The sequence below is a fragment of the Rissa tridactyla genome, chromosome 3 (assembly GCF_028500815.1).
Source record: "Rissa tridactyla isolate bRisTri1 chromosome 3, bRisTri1.patW.cur.20221130, whole genome shotgun sequence".
Lineage (NCBI taxonomy): Eukaryota > Metazoa > Chordata > Aves > Charadriiformes > Laridae > Rissa > Rissa tridactyla.
The window spans coordinates 79,070,715-79,087,081 of record NC_071468.1 but is presented as its reverse complement, the minus strand read 5'-3'; the positions used below and the strand labels follow the sequence as shown (position 1 = coordinate 79,087,081).

The window sequence follows — 16,367 nt, the reverse complement described above, 5'->3', positions numbered from 1 at the left end:
GAACTCATCTGTTCTGTGAGGCGTCACACAGCTACACAAAGGGTGTCTCCTTCCCTCAGAAGTTTACAGTCTAACTATAATAGCATGGGCCTACGTACAGAGGGATGAAGTGATTTACTGAGGTCACAAAGGAGGTCAGTGGCAGAGGGAGACATCAAACGTGAGCCTCGGCAGTCTCTGTGTAATCTGTCCATTGAACTTTGCTGGCTGTTAAACACAAAGATACATGATGGAGCAAAAGCCCCCGGTGAACTCACTTCAAACCGGTCAAGACTGAGTAACAAAAAAAGCTTGGTACTAGATACAAGACAGACACAGAAGCAGAAATAAACACTACAGTCCAGCAGTGCAAGACACGGCCAAAGGTGGTTTTCTGTGAAAGACAATAAGGAAAATATTTTTATCAGGCTTTTACACACACACACAAAGTACACATAGCTGAGCTGTAATTAACACACTGGCCTCTTGAACAGTTTTAATCAAAGTATTAATACAACTTACAGAAAGCATAGCTTTACACTAAAGGTTATCACAGTTACTCACTCATACTTTTCCATTATTTCAGTCCATTTATCTGGTAACGCTATTAGCGGAGATGCAGGAAATCATCGCCAAATACACAGAAAGAAACTGTAATGAATAGCAAAGACTGTAAGTATGTCTGTCTGGTCTGAGACCATTCTTAAATTGTCACAATCCGGTCCAGACTGGAGAAGGAGATTCTAATTATGCTAAAACAAAAGGACTTCCACAGGAACACTGAACCTAAATAAAGCAAGCAACGTCTACTTGAATTCAGTCCAACTGGATTTTCAATTTCTGTGCGTGAATTACTTCAGAGTAAAGGCAGGCGAACGGCTCTTTGTTGTCAAGGAAGGTAATATTAACATTTAGAATGTATTTTTGTTTTAAAAATACACACACACTATTTCCAAGACATACAGGCAACATAAATGAGGTGCATTTGAAAAACATATCAACAAGCTAAGGACCAAAAGCAGAGATATGATAATTAACTCCCACGTGTCTTGCCCATGGAGTTTACATTTGGAGTTTTCTGAAATTAGAGACACATTTTAGCAAAGTTATGCATGCCATTGTGCTTTATGAGTAGCATCTTGCCTGTACAGAAGGGAGCCCCTTCTCATACACAATCCTAAGCGGTGGCCTTTCAGCAGAAGCTTAACTTGCTTTAGCAAATACTGCCAAGAAAATCTACCTTAAGGCATAGGGGAAAAAAAAAAAATATCAAAATGACAAGTCAGCAGAAAACTCATTCTGGACTAGTATTAAATGGAAAAGAGAAAATTCACCATCTCCACCAACCCTCCCTCTAGACCTGCCGAGCCTGACCAGTCTGACCAGTGTCCGAGGCAGACTTCTGTAGCCTTCAGAGCAAGTGCAGAAGAAAAAACGGATCACATCTCGAGGAGGCCCAAGCACTTTTCCCACCTGCCAGCTGAATGACATATCAGTTGTCGAAAACATCCCTGTTATTCCACATTTACACTGAGAACACTACTCACCCCTTCCCTGAAGGTACTCTTCACTTCCAGAAGTGTGCTTCTACCATTTATTTTCTCTTTCCTCTTGCTTAGGTCTTACACCTAGAGCATCAGTAATATGTGCCACAAATCAGGGGTAAAGCGCAGTAGTTGTCTCCGGGCCAGCTCACCAGGCCTAATCTATTATGGAATTTAGATTCCCTGTAGGACAATCCCTTCCTTTAGGTGACATACGCCTAAAAGCCAGACTGCCGTTACATCCGCAGACGTCCAAATACCAATCAACAGCTGCATCACTTTATTTCCACAAAGGCAGCAATTAGAAGAATTAATCTAAAATAGCGCTTATGCATAGACTCACCTAAACATGTCAGAATACGCTTATTATCGCAGACAAGCCGTGTAGTAGATACCTGCAAAATCTTTGCCCACGTGCATGTAAACTGGTATCACTCTTCATGTATTCAGTTTTCCTTCCAATCCACGTAATTTGTAAACCAAGGTGGTTTTATATACTGGACAGCACTAGGGTTCAGTTTCCTTTTACCAAAGGTTATAAATTTGACTAGACAGCAACAATTGCTTTTTAATCTAAGCAAACTGATCTGTCAGAGGCAATCAGTACAGTGAAGCTATCCCAGGAGAATCCTAATAATCCCGATGAATCACTCGGTGCTGTATGAAACTCAATAGTTGAACTCTTGGCACAGACTGTCACAAGCACTTAATGCAGCGAGTATATACGGCTGCAAACAGTGGGCTCGGGGATGTAAGCCATCGCAGTGTTTGCACTCCTGCGGAATTTCTACACCTTTTGGCATAAATCAGCTTCTAATCGTATTAGAACTACTTTTTTTTGTTGGTTTTAAACAATTTCTCACAAAAAAAAAATTAACACACATTTAGGGATGTTATTTGATATCCCTATCAATGGGTAACTGTCACATTCAGAGAAAATGGTCCGAAAAAAATCTGGGTGAGAAATCGGGAGGGTTCTGTTGTAAGAGAAAATTTAGCAATATACAGTAGTCGATGAAAAGAGAGGACCAAAATGGACGGAAGACACTGATTTCAGAGGAAATATTGCTATGGACCTTTGCAGCCCTTCTCATTGGTGTTTTGAGCCTATCTATCTGCAATATTTCAAATGTACTAAGTGAGCCTTTCAAAAATAACGTGCTACAAATAAGTTACATGCCACGCACAGAAAAACATGCGATAATGGCATTTTTTTAAACCCAAACTGAAGGTGCATAGGAAACCCATTCTATTTTAATCCAAATTTTATTAATTTATTCTATTACTTCAAATTACATGCATGTTTTTATAACTAAAACTATAAATACTGCTTTATACGCGTAACTAGAAATGTTTCAACCTACCCAACTGTATAGAACAATTTTCAAACGAAACCAAGTATAAGAGTAAGCCAGTAACCTTATACTAGATTTACTTGTGTGGTTTGATTCCTACTGCCTCTAAGCTACACGTCATCCCACAGAAGTACATTAACTCTGTTATTGTCCTTAGAGAGTAAAGAAATTGTTGAATTGACAAGTGTGTCTATAAAACATGTATCACAGTCTCTAGACTATCAGCTGTATGATTATCTATAGTAAGTCTGGGTACAAACAGATGTTCTGACTTGAAAAGCACTTATCTTTACAACTCAAGAATCCCTGAGGAAGTTTAATCTAGTTGATTTAAAGCTTTGGTTCTTAGCATCAGTTTAGTAGTTGGCCAATTTTACTTCTTAACTGCAAAAATACTCTTCTACGGACATGCTAAAAATTCTTAGTAACAACAGCTGCATACACAAACTACTGATTTGCCCACAATTCCAACAGCCTCACTGAACACCCACCCACTCTTTCAAAATGAAGGTAAAGAACGCGGAAACGTACGTCTCCAACCACAAGGCTAACAGTGAAAGCCTGCTTTATTTAATCCATACAAAAATCATCCAGTTAGTAGCATTAATCGAAGAAAACAAAATCTCCACAGCCTAAAACGCTCTGGTATGTAGCATTTTACTATAGTAGTACTAATAATATTGTATAGATATTTAAAACATGTGATGTGTAATTCAAATGCTTTGGGCTTATGTAATGTGTATATTTAATATATATTGTTGGTTTATACTTATTTAAATATTTATTGTTATAAATTATATATAATGTAGCATGGAAACTATAAAGAAAAAGAAACTAGCCTTTACGTTCTGAAAAGCTGTCTCAGGAAAACACTGTCTTGTTCTCCAGTCTTGAACGTCTACATCACATTCCAAAAGCTTGTGGTGGAGATAAAAGGCACTTAACACAGATCACTGTGCCTGCCCGGTAACAATTAAGACAGGGTCATCCATTTCCTCTTACCACAGTTCATATTTTTCAGTCTGTTAATTAATCAGCTGGTTTTCCTCAAGCATTCTTTCTAACGTGCAAGAAAAATTCCCATAGAGGTAGTTTTTTGTTTTCCAAATTCTTTGTTTTCTGACTCCTGCAAAGGGAACCGATTACTTACTACCTGGAATAGAGGATACCAGAATGGCAGTCAATAAAGCAATATGTTCAATTTAATGCTGCAGCTTTTTGGCTGCCTGAAGTACCCACTCCAGAAAGACTTTCTGTAGAAAGAGCGGCTCCTAGAAAATAATCTTGCATGAGAAGGGTTTGTAGGCACTGAGTAGTGCAAGGCTTCCAAGGCAAACGGCTGTTCCAGTGATATACTGACACCATCTCCCATTTCTTTTAGAATCTATCCTGTCTTCCTTTTTGTCCCTCCCTCACATCTCTCTTGATTGAGACTCGAGGTTGACATCTATCGTGATCCAACAATTTCCGTATAAGATGCATAAAGAGAGAAGCGTGCAACGTGGGAAAAAAAAGAGAGAAAAGAGACCTTGAAGAAGTCCTGCTTTCCACTCTGGTGTAACAGCATTAGGCAGACATCAGACATCTGACCTTATGGAAGACTCCTCCCTTAAACTACGGGCATCGCTCTGTTCGATCTCATCTTTCTCCTCTGCTTCCCCCATCACTAGGCCAGGAAGTATTCCTCCTCCTTTGCCTTTTCCCCCCAGATGAAACCCACTCCCCAAAAGCTAAGACACCGAAGGAAAATGGCACCTTAGGAAAGGAAAAAAATGTACCACAGGAAATCCCACCTCTTTTTACAGACAATAAGCCATTTAAGGTAAAGATTGTCTCTGTCTCTGCTCTGGAGACCGCGGTGGTGTTACAACAGGAACAAGCTACTAAGATAAGGCATTCCTTAATTCACTAGCTGTCTGCCTTCTTCATAAAGGTGCCTAAAAAAATAAAATATTTCCTGTGTGACTTCACTGGACTTTTCAAAATTATCAACACAAAAGTTGTACTAGAAAGTGGGATATGCTAGAGTACTTTTTCAGTATCGTTTAGTATTTTAAGAATTGCTTGAAACATGTATGTAATAGAGTATTTTATAATAAGCAGTTATTGACAAGGTCTTTAAAATGGTGACTGGGTGCTCTTAGTGAGACTTCTGATTACGATGGGCTGTTTTGTTTTTTTTTTTACTTCTAGAAGAAACATGAAAAGTTTATCAATTGATAAACTCGACTTTTGTCAAGATTTGCTGATGCACAGTTAGCATTGGTACACTGCAAGGAATTCAAGGTTACTGTAGATAACAACCAAACCACCAAACACAGGGGCTTTACTGAACCAAGAATCCAGAACTCAGCAACTCTATTTCAATAATGCCAAGAATGTCACACAAAGAACTAAAATTGTCTTATTACAAAACCAGTTAATCCTGTTGGGATCATTCAGCAGCTGTATTCTTTAGATTCAATCGATTAGAAAAATTAAGTCTTGATCATTGAGGGAACTCCAGATTCTGCTGGTCAGCCATGGACGCCAGCCTGGCAGAGGGCACTGGGAGGAACAGAAGGTGACCAGCGCCAGGGAAAGAATTCCACTGCCTGAAGAGCAAAGGACCTCTTGCGTCCAGGGGGGCAGAACTGCCAAGACTACTTCGCTTCGGAGTGAAAGATCAAGCCACTATGTGTCAAAAAAGGAATGACAAGCGCTTCATTCGATTTCTACACCTGATTCCTGTGCAACACCATCGAAGTATTACTGGAAAATCACCTACACGTTAAGACTCGGAGGAACACCTAGGGAGTATTGCTGGTCTGTGTATTGTGAGGGACAAATAAGGTTTTTTATTTATTTATTCAAAAGCTCTAGAAAAGCAACCTGAGCAACCTTCTTAGCCCTTCCCTGCTCTATGCGCCGTACATCCAGGTTGGATGTCATGAAGCGAGCTTCCACTCCTGCTCAGGCCTGGAAGGGGAAGAGCAAGGCTTCTCTGAGGCACTACTGAGCTGCACTTGCAGAGCTGAATCAGCTCCTTAGACTTCAAGAACAATCCAACTAAACTAGAACTACAATTTTGAGTTTATATTCTTAAATAGAGAGTTCACACACTTCCAGAGCGGAGATGGTCCTAGTATTTTTCTACTGTACATGGAGAGGTCTTCAAGTTTCTGGAAAATTCGGGCCAACCCACCTTCTCCCCCTCATTCCATTTTCAATCGTACCGACAATGGAACATACAGTAGAAGTCATTAAGCTACATTTCACAGTTTATGGTTTTAATGGTTTTGCAACATTAGATGCACAACACATTTTCAAGCATCAAAAACTAGGCTTTGCTATCTAACATTTCATAAAGATAATAAAAGTTAATGAGCGCTCATGATCTATGATCTGACAAGACATCTGTTCTGTTCTTTCCGAGATAAAACACTCGCCCTGCCTTGTTCTGGCACAGTAGGAGAGAACAAATATAAACCAATTAATCATTCTAAACTATAAGCTATATTAAGTTATAGTTTCTCAACAGGCTTTTCATACTCCGTTGCTAATAGGCCACAGGTGTCCTAAAAACAGTCTTCCAATGCAATAATTAAATCCTGTGAACTTCACATGGTCAAACGCAGCAGACAGTATTGTTTAGCATTTCAGCAGGAAAAAAAAAAGACCGTTCAAAACGAGCAACAACAAGGTTGCTCTTACACCAAGAGTCCAGTATTAAGAGCTCTGTTCCCATTTTCTACACATTTTCACCGTGCTTTTTTTATTCCAGGAGTATTTCAACAAAATTTCATTCTGACCTATCAAGGGAGTATTTGGTACAAATATCACAAGAAATCCTACAAGATACTTCATAGGGGACATGAGTAACATTGGCATGGGGGAGGAAGGGGTAATCTGCTGACGAACCATTTCTGAGGCTGTACCAGGGAGATCCGTCATAGGCAAGCGTTGAGAACATTAAAACTCTGCACTCCGTTACATTTCCAAACCAGCGGCCGAGCATTTTGGGAACAGTTTGAGAACAAATTCCGCTTGTTGATACCTATGTCACCTACGGTATAATACAAAAGTGAAAAGAAAAAAAAAAAGAAAAGAAAAAGAATCTGGTTCTTTTTTCCCCTTCACTCAGTCTTATGGTATGACATGTTTTGGACACTACACAGAGTATGCAAGGTTTCTGTTTCCTGCAGACTGCTGAATGTTACCATGAAACAGAATACATGAAATAAAAAAAATAAAAAAAAAGAAAACCACAGATTGTGTAGTAGTTAATGAACAACAGCATTTACAGTAAAACCCTCGGATAAAGATAAAATCCTAGTTTACATAAAGAAAACAGAAATACATAATTCCTGACAAGTACCTTGCATTGCTCAAAACACCGTCCTGCTATCAATCTACCTCGCAGAGGCACACACAGAAATCAGCTTTATAGCCAGGGAACCAAGCACTGCCCAGCTGTGCAGAACAGTGAAGTACTTCTGCTAACCGAGGGATCCAAGATAACTGGGATTTAAACGCTAAACCCCCCTGCAGCCTCAAACATCTAACATATTGAAACAGCGTAAGCTTCCTAGAGCATGCCAGAGACGAACGGCATCTCGCTGCCGACTGAAGCAACAGTCTCGCCAGCTTTCACTGGATTGCCCTGCTGGAAGGGTCTGCTCTTTCTGCTAACTAAAAGCAGTATTCTCCTTAAGTCGCAGCCACAAACACCGCGTAAGAATTTAAACCAACATTTACACGTGCACAAACAGAACCAGAAGGGACATAAAGCTAGTTAAGTCTAAGCGTAAAGCTTAGCCCTAAGGAAAATTACTGTGGCACCACAGAATCAGGTGGTCCACAGATTTCTCTCTCCCACCACCAGAGGTTATGTATGCTTTAGATTAAAACAAATAAATAAAATCCCATAAAACAGCACCAAGCAGCCTAGACAGATCAGCTGGTGAACTCAGGGTACACATGTACTGGCACTTAGTGTAGGAAAACATGAACGGATCAGTAGCAAACACCGTGCTGAGGACCTGAACCTTAAAATTTACGTCTCTGGGGGGTTCGCTATGTCTCAACTCATTTACTAACTCTTCAGATCACCTCTTCTGATCACTTAGGTCTTGTAGACATAATTAGCTATTCATCCATTAGCATTTGGTACATTTTTGGATCATGTTTTTCTGTTTAGTTTCACCTGGAGAGAATCCAGTTAGCATTCTCTGCAGCAAAAGCATGACAAGCAGGGATGACCAGATTAATTTTAAAAAAAAAAAAAAAAAAAAAAAACACAACCAAAATCACCGTCAAAACAACAATAAAGCCCACACTCCTAACCTGAACCAAAAAAATAATGTAGATCTACCCTAGGGTCCCTAAAAAGCAGTTATGCAAATGCATCACCTACCCCAACCTGTGCAGCTGCTTATCATCAAAAACACTTGCTGATGAGCCACTGCTGTGTCTTTTTACATTTTGAGTAATATATTCTAATTTTATATAAATTTTGACATGAGATTCTAATTATTATAGTCTTGCCTGTTAACCTCAATAAGCTCAAGTTCCTTCCTTGTGCATTTGCTTATGTGTATCCATACAATTTGACAATGCCTTCTCAAATGCTGTTTCCATGACAATTCAAATTATAGTAAGATGAATAAAATCCCGAGGGAAGAAAAGAATAAACCACCCACAAAGACACACAACCTTGTCACATTCAGATTCTGGTAAAAAATATTAAAATTTAATAATACCTTTTGAACATACAATTATGTCAAAGAAAGAGTAAAGGCATTCAAACAAATGGATATAGATCTTAAATAATATTTACAAATTCTAAACTGCAAGTTGACTATAAAGTCACAAATACTTTAAATATTTAGTAGAATATAGTGTAAATTCTAATATAAATTAGATATTAACTTCATCTGTTATTTTTTCCAGTGATAACAGTCTAATCTTTACATACTATATACACTGAAGTACTAAAAAGTTATAAAATTTTATTTCTGTTACTATGCAAATAAATGGAAAATACATCAGATTTGTCTTATTGTACAAAATCCCAATTGAACTTTCTATAGAGTGTTCTCTGCAAAAATAAACGGCACTTTCACATGCAACGAGGCATAAAGTACAAGTCTGTCCATTAGTCGCATGCCATTTGAGTGCAAAGTAAACTAAAACACATCTCATTCAACCATATAGTTGAAAATCAAAAGTAAACTGTGGAAAGAGATTCTGACAAAACCTCCTGATTCAGACTGAAGCAATAATGAAAAGCATGTAAACTGATTTCCATACAGATCTGTCATTTTACAAAATGAAAATGCAGCACACTGAGAAGTTTGTTGTGACGGTATCAAGGTGACTTTTGACAACATATAATGGAGGAAATAGCTGATGATCCTGGACGAGTTCAGAAGCCCAGCCCTGCCAATGGGCTGCAGCATCTAAGCTGCTTTTCTATTGACAGTTTCCAAAATTACTTCTGCCACTCTGAATCGCACATCAGTAGTCAGATGAGTTTTCTAGAGTTCATTATGCCATTGTATAACCGTAGCTTCCACAGTGCAATGCCACAAGAAGCCTATCCTTAAGGATTTCTTTACTTGGGTATTCGGGTAACTTCAGCATGTTGATACTGAAAAGAATGAAAAAAAAAAGTCACATCACACTTCAGCAATAAACCCACCAGTAAATATTTTGATAGAAAACCCTGAAGATGTCACATTTATGGAAGAAAAACAAACCTGTGCTGCATTACAGTACCATTGAGCGTTCAAATATATTGCAGGAAATTAGGGTTTTTTTTCACTTCAGTAAATTGTAAATACAATAATTTAATTTGAATATTCCCTTACTGATCCCACTGCCTTTAGTTAAGCAAAATGACGTAGTAAACAAAGAGTAAACATAGTGTAACATCATCTGGGTTAAAACCTACCACTTATGTTGGATAGTGAATACTTCACAAACTGTCTAAATTTTTTTTTTTGGCCTTTTAAAGAAAATACTCAAAAGAACTGTACTTCTGACTGTGACTGACATGAAAAAGCCCTGTTTTGAAGGTATTTCAGTGAGACTAGTTAACATACCATGTGCTTGACGTTGGTAAAAGATTTGCAGTATATGGCACAGCAGCAATTGTAAAATTTTGCAATCCGCTGCCACCCATTATATGGGCAAAACCACCATGAGGCACCCTGGAACTGAGAAAATTCACAGCAATCAGACCATTACAAGAATGTTATAAGCCAAAAAATATAATCTTTACACTGCAAATACCTCTAACTGCTACACATGACCAGTTACTAATATTTTTATCAAGGTTCCCCCTTTCTTATCCATATCATAATTCTCATTGTCTAAATGCTCTTAATTACAATATTGAACAACACATCCATTTACATTAGGCATCAAATTGTTTGAATGATATTTAAGAGAATTCTGTCTGCAAACAGGACTCATTTCTACAACCAGTTTTTGTAACAGAATGTTATCTCAGTGTAGGCAAACATCTATGGTTATTTATATTTACGGTTTAAGGAATACTGCAATGAGTAAGATGGAGCACAAGTATCAAGATGGAGCACCCAAGTGATAGGACAGGAGGCAACGAGCACAAACTGAAATCCATTAAATTTCCATTTAAACATAAGAAAAACTTCTTTACTGTGAGGTGGTCAAACACTGGAACAAGTTGCACAGACAAGCTGAGGCGTCAGCATCCCTGGAGACAGTCAAAACCTGGCTGGACAAGACTTTGAGCATCCACCTCTACCTGACCCTGCTCTGAGCACGGGATTGGACTAGACAATCTCCAGAAGTTACTTCCAACCACAGCTATTCTGCAGTTTTTATAGCTAGCAAAGAAAGGATCTGATAAAAGAAAAAACCTTCCAAAAAAAAAAATATATAACAGCTGTTAGAATTTTGGATTACAGATACTTACATTAAAAACAATGCTCCCATATCCACAAAATAAAAGGAACTGTAAAAACCAGGAGCAAGAATGAAAAAGAAGAATGAAGTAATATTTCCACTCACAGTAAAACTACTTGGCAAAATGCAAAAGAGTAAAGGTTGCTACTGCCAAATGTTAAGGAGCTAGGACAGAGCTCACAGTAATACTTTTTCAACATGCCTTTAACAGCTAGCTATAGTGGCCAACACATAAATCTGTATCGCCTGCCTTAATGATGGCAACATTGGGCATATAGTTCTAGCACTGGTATATAAGGCAACCACTATGGAGGGAAGTACTGATTATTTTCAGCACACTATTTCTGACATACGATTGGAATTGTGCTCACAGCCACAGTTCAGAACAGTTGTAAAGATTTTACAGCAGTACTCTTTTATACCATGGTTTTGGCTCGCATTTCTAATACAGTGCTGCCTCCCCTTCACTGACTTTTTTTCCCCCTCTGATGAACCAAGAGAATTCCACATTCAAATTAGCAATAAAACACAGACATAGCTGTTGAAAATTTCTCATTCAGCCCACTATTAGCTAAAAGTTTTTACAATCTAACTTATTAAAATGTTTTTCATACAACAGGTCAAAATCTTTAGTATGATCAGGGCTTTGAACATTCAGAAGTAACAGATGGCTGCACACTTACGCCTCCAAGAATGAGTTTTCTTTCCAAGTAAAACACTGCCAATACAGTAAAAAAAGCCTTCCAAGTATGTGCAAATAGTACCCCAAGATCTTACCTCTCTTACTGCATGTGCAAGTAGCCTTCAGCAAGAGCAACAATATGGTTTCATAGCTTTGGAAATTTCAATACTATTAAAACGTTTAAGTTTACATCTGAATCCTAACTTTTCTATCTTTTTTCCCCACTTACAGATTTTGCATAAATTTAGTTAAAAAGAAAACAGTGTAGAAGAGATACTTTAAGTCAGTTCCCTTATGTTTTGTTTTACTATTAAAAGTAGTCATATATATCTATCATATTTATCAAATACACAGTATTTCCCTTAATATAGCATAAAGCTTATTACTCAACAGAAACTACAATCCCCTAAGAAGTTAAAACAGCAATCCTGATATCCACAGAATACCAATAAAGTAGAATTTATCATGATAAGCTGTCAACATTTCCCTCCAACTGTTAACTAAAAAGCTGATCAAAAGTTGCCAATGGATAATTAACAATAATTTAGCCAAATACAATTATAAACACCAAACAGACCAAGAGGGAAAAAGTAAAAGCATGTGGAATTGGCGCTATGATCTCAAGCAGCTGTCAGCAGAGAAAAAGCAGGTGGTACACATAAGTAAACTTTCAGATCCTCACCATGAGGCACAAGAATATTTAGGCTTTTTTTCTTAAGTGTGCTAAGACCTCCAAACACACAGAATCTGCTACTCAAACATTGCTCACAACAACTACTTTACTGTTTAAAAAATGGCTCAAAATTGGTATGAATGATGAATGGAATGGTGTCTCTGCCAAAACTACCCAAGCAAGACTTCATTATATCGAAGAGAAAGAGGTGTAAGAATGGGGGAAAAAGACAAAAGGCAAAGTTTAAGGAATATTTAGAGACGTCAGAGAAACACTTAATACATAATCATAAGTGTAATTGTTTTATTTAATTAGCTAAATTAATTTCATAGTCTTTGATTGGAAAAAAAGAATAGTACCACTTCACGCACAGACACCAAAAAAAAAAATAAAAATCAAGTAACTGAATATGCAGAAGAGATTAAAGGGAAATGGATAAAACAAAGAAAATTTTGAATGCAGCCTGCTAATGAGTACACGCAGAAACAAATTCTTCACTAGGGAAGCGTGACACCAGAAAAAGATCGTAGTTTAAAATCAGGTATACTTTTGGTATACAATTTTACTTAAAATACTGGCCTGTACTAGACTAACTGGCATTTTAGTTCACGGGGCAATTCAACATCTAAATCTTCCATGCCCAGAAACTAGGACCGTCTGGGGATTTATGTGCAAAAATGCCAGCTGCATTCCACTATTAGAGGTAACTTTCAAAACCTAAATTTTTATGGGAAAACATACATGTTACATTTCCATTACTGAAGAAAAACCACAATGGGTTCCTCCTAGCTGATACAGAAAAAAACTGACCAATTTGTTTTTAGATTCCAGCCCAGAGTTCTGAAGAGAGACTAAAAATTTCTTTCCTACTAGCAAGAAATGGGTAAAAACAAGTCAGTACGTGATTTGTGACCAAAATTAATGGTGCTCAAGCACGTATTAATCAGACAGCAAAATTGTTTACTTGATAGAAAGTGTCTCTTAGAACCCAGCAGATTATCCCAAATGGCATGAAAATAGTGAATACCACTTCAGTACTATTTGGAATGTTATAACAAGTATTTGAAACATGACCTTACATCTTAAAGATCCTTATTTGCTATCTAGATTTAGAAATGGACTAGTCCACTAAAAATGAAAGACCAGCAGCTGGCGTGCCACAGCTGTGCAGTTAGAACTGCAGGAATCGTTTCTGCAGAGGGCAAAAAGAAAAGATTGATGTGCACAGAACTAGCTTCTTAAATTATCTGTGATCCCTAAAAACAATGAAATTCATAATAAATCAAGTGAAACTAATAGCATTTGAAGACCGTGCCATTTGATGATACCTCCGTGACTGTGAAATTCCTTAGTATAAAAGACAAGGTTGATGATCTTCATTTGTATTTTACCATTGCTTAAGCACAAAACTTATGAACAAAAGGTCAACTACTCTACTAATCCTAGAATATGAAGGGAACATCAAATAAAGACGATAGTGCAATCTCCACCTGCCACCAGAAAGAGACATTGATTACACAGCTCAGGTGCCACATGTATGTCTATGGATCCACTTTGCAAAATGTCTGTATACACAAACTCAGCAACTCACCCAGCTCACAGGGGCATTTATTGCTCAAAACTTTCCCCCACTGTCCCCAAACCATATAAGGGAAATAAAAGTAGCTTTCCCTGAAGAACAACTAGAATTTAGGACAGAAATCCTATATAAAGCAAACACAGTCTTGCATAAGGTTACATCTTCACTTGATCTTGACACGCTGCGCTAATGTTAAATTCAGCTGAGCTTTAGAAGGATGTTCTGTTTACACTGACCAAAGTGATACCTAGTTATTTCATATATTAAAGCCTATATTGATTACTGAAGAAGCCAAGAGCCACATAAACATGCAGCAGAAAGAAGAATATAAAGCACAGTTAAATTCACTACTGCCTTGTTAAAAATTGCCTGGGACAGCAACTTAACTATACAAAGACCTCTTGCAAAGCAGCCAAGTATAATAAATATGTAATCAATCATTTTGCTGGCAATACATGCAGCAAAAGTATTAACACACACTTTGTCTACTTTGATCAACATATGGAACACCAAACTATGCAAAACAGTTTCTAGTTAGATTATCTTGTATGGTAATCAGAAGTCTCTTGACTTATTTCAGAGTATCCAGACAACATATGTGTTGTTACAGAAGAGTTTCTCACCTGCCAGTAACAAACTGTAGTAGCAATACTCTCTCTTCCTGAGTTAGTTCTTCCACAACATCCCAGAACCACTAAATGAAAAATAAGTTAGTTTGTATTTTCCATTAAATAGTTGCAGTACTTGAAAAGACAATGGTAAAACAATAAATGGAATATTTGTGTTTGTTACTTAAATGATGGAAATTTTCATATGAAATTTATACATAACCAAGTCACGTAATACAGGAAAATAGTATTAAAAAAATGTCCACAAATTTCAGTAAAAATAAGCTTCCATAAACATGCACAGAAACTGACAACAAAAACAACTGCATCTTTTTGGGGTTAAAAATGCAACAGTCTACATTATTAAAAAAATAATTTTACCTGTATAACTTGGTCTCCCCTCTCATAGCCACTGGTGTATTCTGTATTTTTCAGCCAATCACTCACATCAATTTCTGGCATACCAGACAACAAAAGCTCCTTCAGAAGAAGCACAGAGATTACGATTAGTTCTCCTGACTAACCACTAATTTCAAGTGTTTATGCTATTTTAAAAAGTAATGCTTTAAGAAGTACAAAAATTACAGTGCTTTTTCTGTTTAGTTGCAACCTCATGGAATCTACAACTAAATTTTAATACAAGAAGATTCTTGAATTCAAGTAACTTCATGTGATCTGTTTAAATTCAAGCACATAGCATCAAGATGTAGAAATTATTGCCAAAGAACCTAAAAGAAAAAAGCTCTGAGTTTTGGCATGACTTAAGATTCCTTGGTTACAGAAGATCAAACCACCACAAAAACTTAATTGGAATTTGATTTTGTGACTCAGAAAAGTCAAGACAATAATAGACACCACCTCCTTTCTTTTAAAGAACTTCTGTACTTCTGAAAGAAAATATGAAAAGGTTTGAAGGCCACAATATGCTGATCCCACTTTGAAATTACAATTCAAGGCATTTATCGCTGGCATGTGAGGGAAGATGGTCATTCAAGTAAACAGGATAAGCAGAAATACACATATTGTGATCCTCACTGATAGATGCCCAGGAAAAAAGTGAAAGGTACAAAATGTTTATTTTTTGGGTACTGAGCTTTACATCTACGTCACTACACCACTGATGAAGTATGCTGAACAAAGTATTTTCAAGAAGCATAGACATTTTTGCTTACCAGTTCATATTCATCAAAAAGCTGGATCAAAGATGGTGGAATGAACATATGGAAGCCTTGTAAGAAGGCATTTATCTGAGGCTGAATGGCTCTTGTCATTCTAAGCTCTGTGACAAGCTGGACATACTCAGCCTGCAACACAGAAAATTACATTAAGATATACAACAGCACAAATACATAGTGCTCATGCAAACTCTCCCACACACACAAATGCAGTCCTCAATACATTATAAATATCATCTACTGTAAAATATTAAGAGTCCCTATGCACTTTCCACGGACAGAAGCAACCCAAAATAATTCAGAAGGCCCCTCAGAGTTCAGAGCCCCTTCTGCTCTTCCCCCTTCCTTCCTTCCACAGAAAATTCCCAAACAAAATTGTTTAAATCGTAACACAAACCAGTCAAAACACAGGGATTTGGATTAAGACAAAGGAAGTGAATAAAACTTAGTTTGTCGTGCCTGCATCTAATACAACCATGGTTGTGATCATCTAAGGACATAAACAAGGCAATACTTGTAAAGAAAAATATTCTATTAAGCAAACTGACATAACTCAGGAAAAAGGGTAAACTTATGAAGGAATATTTGTGAGACAAAAAGCCTAATTGCTACCTCCCAGTCTAACAGAATAACAACTGATTTTTTTTTTAAGAAAGTCTTGAAAATCTCCTCAGTTTTTAAAAAGGAAAACAAGAAAATAGAAAAGCATTTATAGCATAACCATGTGACTAGACAATATCATAAACTGCATGCTTTAGAGATCTGGGGGCTCTGTCCCCTTTAAAGATGCCAGTTAGAAAAGGAATCCACCAGAACTTTGCTTTTGTTTAAAACACAAAA

The 16,367-nt window shown here is 37.3% G+C and overlaps 1 protein-coding gene across 10 annotated transcripts in view; it reads right to left on the bottom strand.

The window, feature by feature from the left end:
* Nucleotides 1-8,637: 8,637 nt before the first annotated feature.
* Nucleotides 8,638-16,367, bottom strand: part of HACE1 (HECT domain and ankyrin repeat containing E3 ubiquitin protein ligase 1) — a 54,200-nt gene continuing 46,470 nt past the window's right edge. For 6 of the 10 annotated variants that reach the window (XM_054195123.1, XM_054195126.1, XM_054195133.1 and 3 more), the window contains 6 exons: nucleotides 15,525-15,656; nucleotides 14,734-14,832; nucleotides 14,368-14,438; nucleotides 10,821-10,859; nucleotides 9,964-10,077; nucleotides 8,638-9,509 (listed from right to left, as the gene is read on the bottom strand). In XM_054195123.1, the coding sequence (XP_054051098.1) occupies nucleotides 9,407-9,509; nucleotides 9,964-10,077; nucleotides 10,821-10,859; nucleotides 14,368-14,438; nucleotides 14,734-14,832; nucleotides 15,525-15,656 (558 nt within the window). In that variant the 3' untranslated portion in view covers nucleotides 8,638-9,406. The remainder of the gene's footprint in view (nucleotides 9,510-9,963; nucleotides 10,078-10,820; nucleotides 10,860-14,367; nucleotides 14,439-14,733; nucleotides 14,833-15,524; nucleotides 15,657-16,367) is intronic. The other 4 variants (XM_054195127.1, XM_054195129.1, XM_054195125.1 and 1 more) reach the window with 3 other exon arrangements.